The sequence below is a fragment of the Melitaea cinxia genome, chromosome 27 (assembly GCF_905220565.1).
Source record: "Melitaea cinxia chromosome 27, ilMelCinx1.1, whole genome shotgun sequence".
In the NCBI taxonomy this organism is placed as follows: domain Eukaryota; kingdom Metazoa; phylum Arthropoda; class Insecta; order Lepidoptera; family Nymphalidae; genus Melitaea; species Melitaea cinxia.
Window position 1 is genome coordinate 3135384 of NC_059420.1, and position 17685 is coordinate 3153068.

At 36.5% G+C, this 17685-nt stretch overlaps 1 protein-coding gene across 1 annotated transcript; it reads right to left on the reverse strand.

Moving 5' to 3' along the window:
• Positions 1 to 2040: 2040 nt before the first annotated feature.
• LOC123667280 lies at positions 2041 to 15957 on the reverse strand. The gene is made up of 8 exons (XM_045601237.1): positions 15943 to 15957; positions 14338 to 14436; positions 6932 to 7060; positions 6453 to 6527; positions 5662 to 5738; positions 4815 to 4893; positions 4376 to 4535; positions 2041 to 2230 (listed from the first exon to the last, which is right to left on the reverse strand). Exons 1-7 carry the CDS (start codon positions 15955 to 15957, stop codon positions 4398 to 4400), a joined length of 612 nt encoding a protein of 203 aa, XP_045457193.1. The 3' UTR covers positions 2041 to 2230; positions 4376 to 4397.
• Positions 15958 to 17685: the final 1728 nt, after the last annotated feature.

A 17685-nucleotide genomic window follows, 5' to 3' on the forward strand; every position in this document is an offset into this window, starting at 1 on the left:
TACCACATTTTTAGTTTTATTTTCAGGCTGCAGTATAAATAACCTAGCAGGCGAACTTATAGCTACTGTATATGTTTCATACAAACTATCAACCCCAATCAAACGCCCTTAGCAGTGGAATATCAAAAAATCCGTTCTTAGCGGACGTTTACTAACTATAATCTACCTCCCTGCTAAATTTCATTTTTGTTCATCCTGAATGGATGTTTGGATCCAGTGGTTTTTGAGTTTTCGTGATGAGTGAATCAGTGACCTTTCTCTTTTATATATATAGATTACGATGCATTATTTGGACTCCTTTCCACCATCTATAGAGCATACATTTTAAATTTCGTCTCTTACTTTAAAGACATAGGCTTTTCATACAAACTTCGGACCCCCGTTTTATCCTCGTAGGTGTCGAGTTTCGTAAAATTCGTTCTTAGCGGATGTTTATGTCCTATACAAAACCTACTTGCCAAATTTCAAGTATGTAGGTGTTATAGTTTCGGAGATTTCGTGATGAGTGAGTCAACCTACGAACCCCCGTTTTAACCCCAAAAGGGAGGTGATTTCTAAAGATACATTATTTGAACGCCTCCTCACCATCTATAGAGCAGTCTCTTACTCCAAAAACATAGGACTTTCGTACAAACTTCCAACCCCCGTTTTACCCCCTTAGGGGTCAAGTTTCGTAAAATCCGTTCTTAGTGGATGTCTACGACCTATAAGGAGTCTACCTGCCAAATGACAAATTTGTAGCTCTTATAGTTTCGGAGATATCGCGATGAGTGAGTCAACCTACCATCCACCGTTTTAACCCCAAAAGGGAGTTGATTTCTAAAGATACATTATTTGAACGCCTCCTCACCATCTATAGAGCATGCATTTTAAATTTCAAGTCTCTTACTTCAAAAACATAGGACTTTCGTACAAACTTCCAACCCCCGTTTTACCCCCTTAGGGGTCGAGTTTCGTAAAATTCTTAGCGGATGCCTATGTCTTATAAGGAGCCTACCTGCCAAATTTCAAGTTTGTAAGTGTTATAGTTTCGGAGATTTCGTGATGAGTGACCTTTCGCTTTTATATATGTATAGATAGATAGATAGATAGATGGCACGCAGATAAAACTTATAATTTCTTTCTCAAGAATATGGCAACTTATTTTCAAATAAAATTAGGTTAAAATTGTATTTTTTGTAAATTGTTTTGTTCATTATATAAATGTTTAATTATTATTGTACCATCCTGTATATCTAAATCCAATACGAATAAGCAGTAGATTTAAGGACAAAGATATTTTCTGTCCGATCCCTAGCACGCTTCCCGCCCTACTTTAGGGAAACGTTGTATTAATACCCATTAGTTCCCTATTCCAGTATAATATCTTGTAATTATTTAGTACAGTTAAAGTTCTTAGACTTAAGAATAACATCTTAATAATGACAAATGTATGCATTTATTGAATTAGATTATGAAAGTTAATTTTTGTGTTTATGACATTTGCGCGTGATTGTGGGCCAGTTAAAGTTTATCTCATAGATAAGTTACAGATAAATTTAAAAACTACCACATCTGGGTTTACGCGTTCGAAAAGCAACGTTCTACTGGGGAAATTAACTTTGATGGTGTCAAATAAAAATATATCATAATACATCTTTTGGATACCGTTATACGTCACATAGTTTGGGCCATGTATGTAATTTGTTACGAAATTATGGACCGAATTAATGTATTAATGAATTTAAAATGTATTTTTTAAGTTTTTTATGTTGTCTGTTTATTGCTACAAATTTGAAATTAAGTACGATTATAATATTTTAAAAATTGTATACTTTTTATTCTGTTTCCAATATTTCTTTAACATCATTATAGCCCTCTATTAATTTTTATTAATATTTAATATCAAATAATAAATATTTTACAGTATTAAATATATTTTCGGTTCATAAAAGTATGGCAATTGAAAATGTGTTTGTGTTTTTGAAATAAATTACGTCTTTTTATAAAAATTTTTTATTTATTTCTAACGGGTACATAAATATTAAATATTATACAATTATTATTTTTTCGTAAAAAATGTAAAAAAGTTCTTATATCTAATTTCTAAATTATTACGATTATAAATATTACGATTTTTCAATCCACCCTAGTCTTCCTCTGCCCAGTACTACCATTAGTACATCTTCAGGCGTCGCTTCGATGCTGGGTGAAACACGGTTACCACGAGAAAGCCTTTTAGGAGTTGACGCTGTAATACAACAGACATATATATAGTAATAGTAATTTTTTTATTATATAAGCGTAAAATAAGTAGATGTCGTGATGTCGTCGCACTGGCGACTGCAATAGGCTGAACTGACTGAAAGTAAGCAGATCCATATTTTTGTTTTTTTGGAAACAAACAGCACACAACAATATAATTATTTCACAAAACAATAACAATGTTTAAGCCAGTGAAGTATCCACTTATATCTAAAACGTGAAATTATTACTTAAAACAATAACAAAAATATTGATTTTAGTAAAAAAATATTTTCGATTTTCGAGAAGAGAACTTAGGCTAAATTATAAAGTTTTGTTGAGGTAGGGAAAACTCCACGCCAGGAAATATATAATTCGAAATTTGGAGTTGCCCCACTGGGGGAGTACCTCATTCTTACAGAAGATACAGCATAGCTAAATAATACCGCTCTCAACTAGACAGAGCTTCGAGGGTAAATTGTTAGGGTCGTCTCCTGGTATTGCGAACGTCCATATACATGCAAGTGAAAAAAGCATACGGCAGTAGTAAAATAGTCCGTAAGGGAAATGGACATACAACACGGTCAGATAAAAATCTATGATATATTTTTAGTTTTCATCATCAGTCCTGGATTAGACTATAAGCTATTTAAGCAATTGCTGAGGGTATCCTGAGGGAGGTACTGTGTGGCTACGGTACTGTAATGTGTGGCTACGGTACTAAAGAATATAGCCACCCCCTCTCTTCCCGTGGGTGTCGTAAGAGGCGACTAAGGGATAAGACATTCCACTACTACCTTGGAACTTAAAAAGCCGACCGATGGCGGGATAACCATCAAACTGCTGGCTTTGAAATATACAGGCTAAAGACGGGCAGCAGCGTCTTCGGTGCGACAAAGCCAGCCCTGCGGTCACCAACCCGCCTGCCCAGCGTGGTGACTATGGGCAAAACACATGAGTTCACGCCATTTTTGGGGTAAACTTGTGGAGGCCTATGTCCAGCAGTGGACTGTGATGGGCTGTAATGATGAGGGTATCCCGTCTAGGGGAGCCAGAGACGATCGAGAAATGCCCAATAATGCCCAGTAGTGGGATATTACAGGCTGAAGCGTAAGCGAAGAGGATAAATTTTCTTAACCACAGTTATAACGGGGACTTATGTTAGGTTTAGGTTTTTTTTTTTATTTTTTTATATCACTAGGTCGGCAAATAAGCATACGGCTCACCTGATGGTAAGAGATTACCGTAGCTTATAGACGCCTGCAACACCAGAGGCATCGCAAGTGCGTTGCCGACCCAATCCCCCCAAGAGCTCTGGTCACCTTACTCACCAACAGGAACATAATACTGGTTGAAAACTGTATTATTTAGTTGTGATCGTCTGTAAGGTCGAGGTACTACTCCAGTCGGGCTGCTCCATAATTTGAGCAAAAATTCCTGCTGTGCCCTACCTCAGTTAAAAGGGTTAGGTTAGATTCATTGTGTATACATATGTATACTAATGGCTCCTTGAAAATTTTTGATAAAACTAAATAAGTCATAAGAACTAACTAACTAACCTTTGTTCCTCAAAACTCAAGAACTAAATAGTTAGAATTTTTTAACTAATACCTAAAAAAATAATAATTAAATAAAGAGTCATTCCTACAACAAATATCTTTGATAACTTATTAGGAAAACTCAGTAAAGCTTATGTTGTAATCAGATTTTATGAATAAATATATTATTATTACTCATCATCACCTACCTATCACCCAGCCTATCGCAGTCCACTGTTGGACATCGGCCTCCACAAGTTCGCGGCAAAAATGGCGTGAACTCATGTGTGTTGCCCATAGTCACCACGCTGAGCAGGTGGATTGGTGACCACAGGGCTGGCTTTGTCACACCGAAGACGCTGCTGCCCGTCTTCGGCCTGTGTAATTTAAAGCCAGCAGTTGGATGGTTATCCCGCCATCAGTCAGCTTTTTAAGTTTCAAGGTGGTAGTGGAACTGTGTTATCCCTTAGTCGCCTCTTAAGACACCCACGGGAAGAGAGGGGGTGGCTATATTTTTTAATGCCGTAACCACACAGCAGTATTATTATTACCTGTTCTAAATACTTTATGCATATACTTATTGCTAATTGTTCAAAAAACTTGTCAAAACTCACCGCCAGATCGGCGCTGGGATTGCTAGGTGTGCGAGCGGGACGCGCTATATGAACGGCGTAGGAGTGAGCAGGACGACAATATTACGTGTACGACAGTCAGGGATAAGTATACCAATGTTTGATATTCATCCCACCACAAAGAAAATTCTTGTTTGCAGTCCTGCAAAATTAAAATGTACCTATTTATCAAATAACAAGTAAAGGTTTGAAAAAAAGTCACTGCGGAGTTTCTTGTCGATTCTTTTCTACAGATTATAAATTCCAAATCGGTGGTAGTTTTGCTTATAACTACAATAAATCAATTGTAACAAATATAATTTTAGTTTGTAAAATGAAGATATAAAAGTGTTTTTGAAGCCTATTTGAATAAAATATTTTTTATTTTGATTTTGTTAGAAGGTAGCACAACCTAGGACCTAATCGTTTTCTTTTTGTTTACCTTTTTATTTTTATTCTCTACGGTACAAGCTGCTGAGTCAGTAACGTCACAGCAGGACCAGGGTATGCTTTCAGATGATCTGAAATAAAATATTTTAATATAAATTATTTAGCAGAATAAAGTGAATAAGTGACTTATTTACTGGTAACGGGTTTATGGCATACTTACTCTATCAGATCAAGTTAATTAATAAATAAAAATCTTTTGACAAACACACACAATCGTCTGTTCCTAAGGTATGCAACTTAATGCTTGTATTATAGGTGACAACTAAGTGTTATAGCTCGCTTTTTTGATAAATATACATAGAAATAATACATATATATAAATACAAATATTACACCAAGACTCAGTCGGATCCGTAACCCGCGGTGCAAGAAAGTACAAACTGCGCCAAAGGGCTAGTCGATTATAGTAATTTAGAATAATGAACATAAAAAGTGTAAATGAACTTTATTATTTTTACTAGTTGACCCGGCAGACGATGTCCTGACTTAATTGTGAATATTGAATTCGAATTGGCATAATTAAATAAAAAAAAAAATATTTAAAAAAAGTGTTATAACCAATATTCTGTCAATTCTATCTCAAATCATAAGGTTATAATAAATAGTTTATATTGTCCAAAGCGCTAAGGTTAGATTAAAAATAATTTTATATGGTGGTTAAGTATTCCTAAGTTTTCTAATTTTCCGCGCAATTTTCTTATTTTTGTCTTTCATAAAAACCTACTCCTGACAATAACAAACACAACAAAAAAAGAATTAATGAAATCGGTCCAGCCGTTCACGCGTGATGGCATAACCAAGGGGAATGCCGACCTTGTTTTTAAAAAAAAAATACTCACGTGTTATTACGATCACAGCAATGGAAGGCGATGCGTATTATATGGTTTGATAGTTTATCATATGCATGAAGTCCTTTCTGTAAAATTCACAAAATTAATTTTATCAATATAAAAAAGGAGCAACTCAAATTCAAGACGACAAAATTTATTTCAATTAATAAATAAATAATCTAGCCAATAGAAACTGTAGCGACATCTATCTGCGACCGTAAAATAAACTGACGTATCCTACATCGCGATATCAAAGTTATCAGAGCGATTGAACCCGACAGTAACCGTCGCGGCAGTAGCCCACCAGATACAACACCCGTCTGGTCGGAGGATCCTTCCTTTGCGATGATGGATGAGGAACATTACACCCTGTTCCTCCTACTCCCAAAAAACAAATAGATTTGAAATACACTTACGGTCGTTCGTTACTAAGGTAGGCAATAAATGTCTTTGTTAAAGATCAAAATTTTAAGTATGGGCTGGGCAAGAGTTTTGCGGCTGGTAAACACTTTTACTTAAACGGTACGGACGGAGCCAGGTTCCGGTCATGGGCATTTTTAAAATTACGGTTCCGGTAAGTTTCGTAAAATACCATTTTTTTTGCAGTGGGACATAAACCTATATCATATACTAATATAGACTTTGTAAGCTTGTAGGGACTTAGCTGCATTATTCCTCAGTCATATTAAGCCTTAATTGAAAAAGTATGTTTAAAAAACAAAAAGTACTATTGATGGTGATACTATATTGTATAATAACGCTGTTGGAATAGTTAGTAAAAAGTAAAAAAAAATATATACCTCTTTGACGTTCGATGAGAAATAGTAAACAAGAGCGCACTCCAGCAGCATTAGAAGAAGTACCAGCGTTGCATACTGGAAAATATAGAGTACGTGTCCAATATATCTATAGTATATGATTGTCTACACTTAGATCCAAAGTTCGAGAGAGAGGTCGGCTCTTAAAGACATCATCATCACTTCAGCCTATCGCAGTCTACTGACATAGGCCTCCACAAGTTCGCGCCAAAAATGGCTTGAACTCATGTGTTTTTCCCATAGTCACCACGCTGGGCAGGTGGGTTGGTGAAGGCTAGCTTTGTCGTACCGAAGACGCTGCAGCCCGTCTCTTAGAGACATTAACAGAAAAATTTTCTAAGCTACTATCAACAAAAGTTGTTTAAAAGAGAAAACTAGAAGCGAAAAGGCTGAGTTTACATACTTATACATATTTATAAAGGTTCCTAATAGTACTTTTTCAGTGTGTCATCATCACTTACCATGAATAACAAGAAATGCGATCCCGTGACAGCACCATAGAATCCCATGGCTGATATGAAGAAAATGAATCCACCGATAACAGCTCCAGTTATTCCTACTTGGACGGAGACAGAATCCGACACGATTTCCTATGAAAATTAAAATATACAAATAAATAAATTTATTTTGGACCAAAAATACTTAGATTGTTCATTTTGATGGTGCCTCGTTAGTTCATTTGTTGGTTCTATCTGTTTTAACTTTATTTCTTAGCCCAGAATCGAAGGAGAAATCACGTCTACAAACCTTGGATAAAAAAGCATCATCACACATCATCATCACTTCAGCCTAATACACTCCACTTCTGGACATAGGACTCCACAAGTTCGCGCTAAAATGGCGTAAACTCATGTGTTATGCCCATAGTAACCACGTTGGACAGGCGAGTTGGTGACCGCAGGGCTGGCTTTGTCGCACCGAAGACGCTGCTGCCCGCCTTCAGCCTGTATATTTCAAAGCCAGCAGTTGGATGGTTATCCCGCCATCAGTAGGCTTTTTAAGTTCCAAAAAAGCATTGAAGCTGCTGTGTCAACAGTATGTGTAGTCATACATATATACAAGAGCTACACGTACACAAAGACAGAAAAATCAACGAAATGGTACGAAAAACTGAACTGAAGTAGGGCACAGCAGAAATTTCCTGCTCAAAATCTGGAGCAGCCCGACTGGGGTAGTACCTCGACCTTACAGAAGATCACAGCAAAATAATACTGTTTTCAAGCAGTATTGTGTTCCTGTTGGTGAGTAAGGTAACCAGAGCTCCTGGGGGGATTAGGTATAGGGTCGGCAACGCGCTTGCGATGCTTCTGGTGTTGCAGGCGTCTATAAGCTACGGTAATCTCTAACCATCAGGTGAGCCGTACGCTTGTTTGCCGACCTAGTGACATAAAAAAAGAAAAACCCAAAAAGCATAAACACTAAGTACGAACTTAAGAACTTAGTTTATAACATGTGAGCGTGTCAGAAGCCAATCATAAAAACATACAATCCAACAATACTTTTTGTAGAGTTAAATTCCTTTAATAATTGTGTTTCCGCATAAATGAAAAAGTGCTGTGTGGCTACGGCACTAAAGAATTTAGCCACCCCCTCTCTTCCCGTGGGTGTCGTAAGAGGCGACTAAGGGATAACAAGGTTCCACAACCACCTTGGAACTTACGAAGCCGACCGATGGCGGGATAACCATCCAACTGCTGGCTTTGAAATACACAGGCCGAAGACGGGCAGCAGCGTCTTCGGTGCGACAAAGCCAGTACTGCGGTCACCAACCCGCCTGCCCAGCGTGGTGACTATGGGCAAAACACATGAGTTCACGTTATTTTTGGCGTAAACTTGTGGAGGCCTATGTCCAGCAGTGGACTGTATAGGCTGTAATGAATAAATGAAAAAGAAAAAGCGACATCAATTTACATTGACACGTAATAGAATGAGGGTAGCAAACAAATAATCAATTAAATACGCATTATTAGAGACTAGTTTTTGCCTGCGACTTCGTCCGCGTGGAATAGGAACAATTCTATTATACATGTTTTTGCTAAACTTATTGTTTACGCAGGGCACGCAGCTGCTCTCAAAAGGAAACCCCGATTTTGAAACATTCTTCATTGGTGCTCCGCTCCTATTAGGCTTAGCGTTATGATATATAGCCTAGTCTTCCTCGATAAATGGGCTATCAAACACTGAAAGAATTTTTAACTCGGACAAGTAATTGCTGAGATTAGCGCGTTCAAACAAACAAACTCTTCAGCTTTATAATATTAAGTATAGATAACTCAATAAGTTCACGTCAGAACTCGATTAAATTTAAATACGACTACACGACAAGAACGAGCTTTCGATAAAAAAATAAGTCATCAAAATCGGTACCAAGTAAAAAGTTATGCGGTAACACATAACTAATCCACAGAACTATTCCTTTTTTTAGAAGTCAATTGAAAACTATATAAATTAAGTACAAACTAAGAACTTAGCAAGATGTGTGCGTGTGTGATCCAATCATCAAACAAAATATTCAATCCAACTGAAAAGTTTTTGTATAGTCAGTAATTCCGTTATTAATAACGCTTGCGTGTCCAACATTGTACGTATGCAATGACCTCTTTACCCATAAATAATATAATCGACGTTTACGCGATCTATATGTGAACTAGTTCAATATAACTGACTATTAGCTGTCTATTGCCGAGTAATTTCTATCACAAAGGAAATGAAACTAAGTGTTTAAATAAATAAATATAATAAATATTTACGACACACACACACACACATCTGCTCTAAAAGTAAGCAACTTAATGCTTGTGTCATAAGAAACTATTGATTTTAGGTTACTGTAGGAAATATCTTGTTTAAAATTTGGATAAGTCCGACTGGGGAAGTACCTTACAGAAGATCGCTTCGGCCTGTAACATCCCACTGCTGGGGATAGGCCTCTTTCCCTAAGTAGGAGTAGGATTAGAGCTTAATCCACCACGCTGCTCAAGTGTGGGTTGGCGGATATATTCCCTACTATGAGTAACAATCACTATCATGATAACAACCGGGACTGACAGCTTAACGTGCTCTCCGAGGCACGGTGGGAAGACCCACAAGGACTAACAACAAGACCGGAAACAAATATTTGTATAAAGGCAAATATCCACTCCAAGCGGGAATCGAACCCGCGCCTGTCTGTGTTTAGGCGCCGCCGACACAAAACATGCACCATTACACAAGAGCAGTCATTGTCTTATAAAAGATCACAGCCAAATAAAAGTGCTTTCAAATAGCGTTATGTTTCTGTGGTGAGTAAGGTGGCTAGAGCTCGTGAGGAGGGTCAGTGGTCGGGTCAGCAACGCCTTGGTAATGCTCCTAGTTTTATAGGCGTCTATAGGGTATGGTACCTATTTACCATCAAGAGGATGGTAGGCTTTTTTCCAGTATTGATACTATAATAATTGAGTTTGCAGGCAAACGAAGAAAAACTGACTTCAATTATATCGACAAGTAATACAACGTAGGTAGACGAAAAATAGTCGGTAAATACGCATTATCAAAGATTACTCAAAAAGTTGTAATCAGATCTCGATGAAATTTAAATGTGACCACATGATAAACATCGGCTTTCAATTAAATTAAAAATCATTAAAATCGGTACACCAAGTAAAAAGTTGTGCGGATTTTCAAAAGTTTCCATCGATTTCTCTGGGATCCCATCATCAGATCCTGGTTTCCTTATCATGGTACCAAACTAGGGAGATCTCTAGAATCGGTTTATTAACGAAGAAGCTTTCCCCGAACATACATAATATATATACGGTCGAATTGAGTAACCTCCTCCTTTTTTGAAGTCGGTTAAAAAATGCTAGTACAACTATCGCTGTCAGGCATCTATGATAATGATCAGGACCAACGGCTCTACGTGATCTCTAAGACATTGTGACACACAAGCACATATATCCAAACCAGGTATGAATATTTATCTAAATCTTCTGTCTCGAGTGAGAATTGAAACCGCGACCGTTCCGTTTCAAAGCAAAATCTCGCATCACTACACCATGTTATTATTATTATACTTATGGGTTACGTCCCACGCAACTGTGGTATTTATACATTAATGCTATGGAATAATTGAATGAGTGGTAGTGTACCTATCACTGGGTGGTACCATCGTGACCTACTGCTGCCATCTTACAATGAAATATCACTGTTACAATAACCTATATTTAACGAAAGTTGTTATGTAATGTTTTAATAAATAAACGCCTCGAACTTGTCTACTTTTAGTACAACGACATATGTACTTTGGTGTGAAATGCCAATAGTACAATTTTGGTATATAGTATTTGTCAAACATCACAAGTTCATTGTTTAATAATTTCTTTTTTAATTCAAGTGAAAGGAAACACTCAACACATTTCTTATTACTCAAGTAGGTTTAATAACTTTTGAATTACCATTGATCACTATAAGTAATATATATTGTAATGTTTTTTAATAAATTATTGTTAATGTGAAGCTACCATTGAATCTGAATGTAGGCTTTGCTGAGAATCAAAAACTTTTGCTGATAGTCGGCCAAAAACCGAATGCTTAATTTTCTTTAAATTTTCAAATTCAGAACGAGTTTTTATGTTTTTAAGTTTCGGGCTATCACCAGGCCAGTGACGTAGCGAGCTTAATACGCGCCCGGGGCACAATACCTTTTGCCCCTCCCCCTCTTTCGAAAACCATAGTATATTATCCAACAACTTTTCATTTTGCACACCGTTTGGCGAACTCTTTGTAAGTAGCATCCAGGGCATGATGCCCCCTTGCCCCCCTTCGCTACACCACTGCAGTAGGCTAGAATCTAAAGCTAAGACCTATGTAAGTAATTTTTGTAGTTTCACGCTAAGATAAGATTGCTGTTTTTTTTTATTTTGACTGAAATTAAATCTTTGTGGTTAACTCCTTAACCAGGCCAGTAGTATTAAATATATGAGGAGTGAAATCATGTGAAATAGTAACGATGACCTGACCTAAGAGTGACGTTTTACCGCAAAACATCTTTTCAGAAAAAAAGACTAATATATTTTAAAATAAATAAATCCAATATATACTAGATCGTTCAATAAGTCCCGAGACTAACCTGGAAATGGCGCATATATTAAAAACTCTTTTGATTTTTAAAAGTACTGGCTATCAATACAAGAATATGTGTCAAATTTTTAAAAATGGAACAATAAAATTATTGATTTTGAAACATTTAAGTGACGCTACGGTTGTAATTTCGATACAATGGAAAAAAACGAGTTTCGCGTGTTGATAAAACATTGTTTTTTAATGGGAAAAAAATACCGTTGAAGCACAGCAATGGCTTATAAAATGTTATGCAGGATCAGCTCCCTCTAAAGCAACCATTTGTCGGTGGTATGCCGACTTCAAACGCGGTCGCATGGACACCAATGATGGGGAACGCTCAGGTCGTCCAAATGAAGCAGTGACTCAACAAAATATTAACCAAGTCCTCAAAATCGTATTGGGAGATCGGAAGGTAAAGTGAAAGGTGATAGTGAAGATTTCAGCTGGTAGTGTTTTCACTATTTTACATAAAAATTTGGCCATGAAAAAGCTTTTTTCTAAGTGGGTGCCGCGTTTGCTTACAACTAATCAAAAGGAACAACGTATCAATGATTCAGAGCGATGTTTGGCGCTGATGAATCATAATAAAAAGGATTTTTTACGTCAGTATGTAACAATGGATGAAACCTGGATATACCATTTCACTCCGGAATCCAATCGGCAGGCAGCGGAGTGGAGAGCGGCTGGTGAAAGCCGCCCGAAGCGTCCAAAGACTCAGAAATCGGCCGGTAAGGTTATGGCGTCTATATTTTGGGATGCGCATGGAATACTTTTCATCGACTACCTTGAAAAGGGACAAAATATAAATAGTGACTATTACATGTGCTTATTGGAGCGATTGAAGTACGAAATTGCGGATAAACGGCCTCACATGAACAAAAAGAAAGTGGTGTTTCACCAGGACAACGCGCCTTGTCACAAGTCCGTGAGAACAATGGCCAAAATTAACGAATTGGGCTTCGAATTGCTTCCTCATCCCCCTTATTCGCCAGACTTGCCCCCAGCGATTACTGGCTGTTTGCAGACCTCAAAAAAATGCTTCAGGGTAAGAAATTTGACTCAAATAGTGAAGTTATCGCAGCAACGAAGGCTTATTTTGAAGCCAAAGACAAATCGTTCTACACACATGGGATAGAAAAGTTAGAAAAGCGTTGGAGGGACTGTATCGCTCTTGGAGGAGACTATGTTGATGAATAAAAATTAATTTTATAAAAAAGACCTTTTTTTAGTACTTAGTCTCGGGACTTATTGAACCACGTGTTAAAACTCTTGTGTCACGGTGTTTGTAGCTAAACTCCTCCGAAACGGCTTGATCGATTCTCATGAAATTTTGTGTGCATATTGGGTAGGTCTGAGAATCGAACAACATCTATTTTTCATCCCCCTAAATGTTAAGGGTATTAACCACCAATTTTTTTTTTAATTTTTAGATAAATTATTTATTTTTTATTTATTTAATTTTTACCCTTCTACCACCAACCCCCATTTTTAAATCACGTTTAGCGGCAAGACCGAGTTGCCGAGTCAGCTAGTATCTTATAACATTCACACACGGTTGTCTGTTTCTAAGATAAGCAATTGAATTGCTTAAAGCTTGTGTTATAGGTAACAGCCGACTGATAAAGCTACATATTTTTATTTATTTATACATATACATGGAAATAATACATACATAAATATCTAAATACAAATATTACACCCAGACTCAGGTGGTAATCGAACCCACAAACCGCGGAGCAGATACCAGGGCCACTACAAACAGTGCAAACGGGCTAATCGAAAATATCACGCTAATCCTTCTTAAGAAGTAAAACTCCAGTACGTGTTGGAGGTGACACACACCCTTTTTTGTTATGTTAGACCTATATGTAACACGAATATTACGCTTCAGCCTGTAATATCCTACTACTGGGCATAGGCTTCTTTTCTCGTGTAGGAGAAGGATCAGAGCTTAATCCACCACGCTGCTCCAATGCGGGTTGGCGGATATATTCCTTACTACGAGTAACGATCGCTATCAGGTGTATGTACATGATAACAACCGGGACCGACGGCTTAACGTGCTCTCCGAGGCACGGTGGGGAGACCCACAAGGACTGTACAAACACCCAGACCACGGCAAACACCTGTATGGCCAATACAAATGTTTGTCATGAGCGGGGATCGAACCCGCAACCGCCAACGCAACAGGTGTAATCCATGGCTGTAACCGTTGCGCCAACGCGGCGTCAACATTAATATTCTAAAGCTGAAAAGTTTGTTTGTTAATTTAATTAATTACTGGTTCGATTTGAAAAATTCTTATTTGTATAATATGGTCGGCAAACAAGCGTACGGTTCACCTGATGGTAGGCGATTACCGTGGCTTATAGACGTCTGCAACACTAGAAGCTTCGCAAGCGCTTTGCTGACCCTATCCCCGATTCCCCCCAGGAGCTCTGGTCACCTTACTCACTAACAGGAACAGAACATTGCTTGAAAACTGTATTATTTAGCTGTGATCTTCTGTAAGGTCGAGGTACTGCCCTAGTCGGGCTGCTCCATATTTTGAGCAGGAAATTTTCTGTTGTGCTCTACCTCAGTTAAGTTTTGTGTTGTATAATCTATTTACAGAGGTTAACTATAGACTATTTTTCTTCAAAATAACGCGTGTAAAACCGCAGGGCAAACCTAGTACTCTTATAACCCTACATTCCGAGTAAGGCTCCGGTACTCCTTTGGAAAATGGTATACATATAATAAGTATATTTATTAAGTATTTACTCACACTAAAAGTAGAATTTCCAAACATTCTCACAGTTTGTATGACTGTTGTTGGCGAGGCTATAACCCATAAGCTGATACCGAAGACAAGAATGCACAACACCTGAAAATTAGAGAGAGTTAAGTATATACAAAAAATAATCTAATATATAAAATTCTCGTGACGCGGTGTTTGTAGTTAAACTCCTCTGAAACGGCTTGACCGATTCTCATGAAATTTTGTGTGCATATTGGGTAGGTCTGAGAATCGAACATCTATTTTCATCCCTCTAAATGTTAAGGGTAGTAGTCCACCTCTAATTTTTTTTTAATTTTTAGATAATTTAGTTATTTTTTATTTTACTATAATTTGGCGTTGAAAAATACATACAACCCTAAATTTTCACCCTTTTATCACCAATATTGGTATATACAAACAAAATCACACAGTTTGAATCGTAAAAGTTTTATTGAATAAAATATTTTTTGTGTTTTCCTGAAATAAGTATCAAGGAGTTTTGACCCAGCAAAAACTAAATGATTTTTTGACAAATGGCAGTATATTGATCAGCAAAAAAAAAACAATTATTCTATAACATTCAGCTGGTTGTGCCGTGTGGCTACGGCACTAAAGAATTTAGTCACCCCCTCTCTTCCCGTGGGTGTCGTAAGAGGCGACTAAGGGATAACAAGGTTCCACAACCACCTTGGAACTTAAGAAGCCGACCGATGGCGGGATAACCATCCAACTGCTGGCTTTGAAATACACAGGCCGAAGACGGGCAGCAGCGTCTTCGGTGCGACAAGGCCAGTACTGCGGTCATCAACCCGCCTGCCCAGCGTGGTGACTATGGGCAAAACACATGAGTTCACGTTATTTTTGTCGTAAACTTGTGGAGGCCTATGTCCAGCAGTGGACTGTATAGGCTGTAATGATTAATTGATGATATTCCCGCATCTATCTACATGCCGACTCGGTGGTAGCTTCACTTTTAGAAATAATAATCACTTTTAAAATTTTAATTTGTAAAATGACTATTTCCGAAGTGCTTTTGAAGCCTATTTGAATAAAACTATTTTGATTTGATTTTGTTTGAATGCTTGTGGTGTTGGTAAAAGAACTTTTAAATACAAGTAATTTTTTTTGCTAGAAAACTAAAAAAACCGACTTAAATTACATCGACAAGCAATACAACGTAAGTAGACGAAAAAAATTAACAAACGCACTAGTCGTCACTACGATTTTCGAGGGTTCTCCTCGATTTCTCTGAGGTTCCATCATCAGATCCTGCTTTCCTTATCACAGTACCACACTTGGGATATATCTTTTCCAACAAAAAAGGAATTATCAAAACCGGTTCATAAATGATAAAATTATCCCCGAACATACATAAAAAAAATATACAATCGAATTGAGTAACCTCCTCCTTTTTCGAAGTCGGTTAAAAATAATTTTGATATCGACTTTTTTATTTATAATAAAAACACATACACCTAATAAAGGTCGGACTTAAAACTCATGGACAAAACTTTTCAAGGTAAACGAAATATCCTTGAGACGAAATGCTCTTGAGTACGACCTTGTTGCTATTACAGTAATCTTTATGACATATTGTTTTCTAATGTTTACGTGAATTTCACTCATTGTAACGAAACCACTTTTTCGGATTTTATCACGGTTTATTATTATTTTTTAAAATGCTCGACGGAGGCTGTCCTCGAGCTGACCGACGGAGGCTGCCTTCCCGTGACCAGGTTTGCTGTAACGTATCCGAAGCGTCGGGCATTTTTAAAAAACTTAATTAGCCACCACAAAATCCGAAAAAGTTGTTTTTATTATAATCTTTATACAACTTATTATTATTTAGTGAAGGCCAATATAAATTGATGATAGGTATTTATTTTTTAACTAGCTGACCCTGCAAACGTTGTTTTGCCATAACACAAAATTTCCCATAATTTTCTCAATTTGATCGCAGCACCAACTGTCGGGACAAACTGAAATTAAAATAGAAGAATATTTAATATTTGATGCTGCGATGGTAGCGCAGTCTACCGGATCCAATGTAAAACATTCCAAAATTAACAACTACTTATAAATGAAAAATTAGTTAAATAAACATTTTCCAGTGGACCAAATTGTGAATCTAAACCATCCTCGAATCCCCTTGAACTCACACAAAAAATTTCATCAAAATCGGTCCAGCCATCAAGGAGGAGTTCAGTGACATACACACGCACACAAGAAATATATATATATATATAAAGCAGTAAAGTAAGTAAGTAGCTATCTTACTAGTTTAGTTTTTTTTTTTCTTTTTATTTATTATACAACATCCACGAGCTAAGTAGTAAGGAGTAACTTAGGCTTCTATTATTACAGAAATTTATTTATTTTGTAACTACGAAGTGAACAATGATTTATTTGTTATTGATATGTTTTATTTGTTATTATATGATTTTGTTGCTTACGGTTAAATATAATGTTTGAAGGCGCTCAGCACTATAATAAACTACCTCTAGACATAAGAAATTCTAAGACGATAATAACTTTTAAAAAGCTTTTAAAATTTTATATTCTAAATAAACAAATAAAATAAAAATAATATATAATTAAAATAAAGAAATAGATATTAAAGAAACAAATATTAATAACCACTACATACTAAATAAATTACGCAATAATAATATACACAAAATTAATATATCTTTAAAGTACACACATGCCACATCCAATTTCGCATAGTCTAAGGAATCTATCTCTCCTACTTTTTATGTTTTATGTTTGGACTTTAATTGTTTCTTATGAAAGTGAATTGTATTATTGTTAGAAGAAATAAAGTTCTTAAACCTAAAAAAAAATTCCACGCGGACGAATTCGCGGGTATAGCTAGTAAATAAATAAATACGCCACCTGAATGTATTTCTATAGAATCGAAAAATCTATTCTATAAATATACACCACATGTATAATTTTAAAGAAAGTACTACTTGGCAGTCATTTGATTGATGCATGGACGTTAAATTCGCGTACCGAGCGTCGCACTCGACTCTCGACCTGTATTTATTGGCACGCGACTAAGTTTGTACAGTTCTTCGCAAACATTTACTAACAAACATTGAATGAAATGTTTTATCAATTTATTGACACAAAAATATATATGAAATAATGTACAAGCATCTATATATTAATACGTAAAGAAAAAACTTTGTAGCCCTTTTTTTCGCACACTTATATGTACATTATATAGAGAAGGAGTGCAGAATGCTAATATTTTTTTTATTATATATAAAAAATACATTAAGTCAATTAAAAAAAAAAAAAAAAAACAAAATACTATCATGTATTTGACACACACACACCCATATTTAC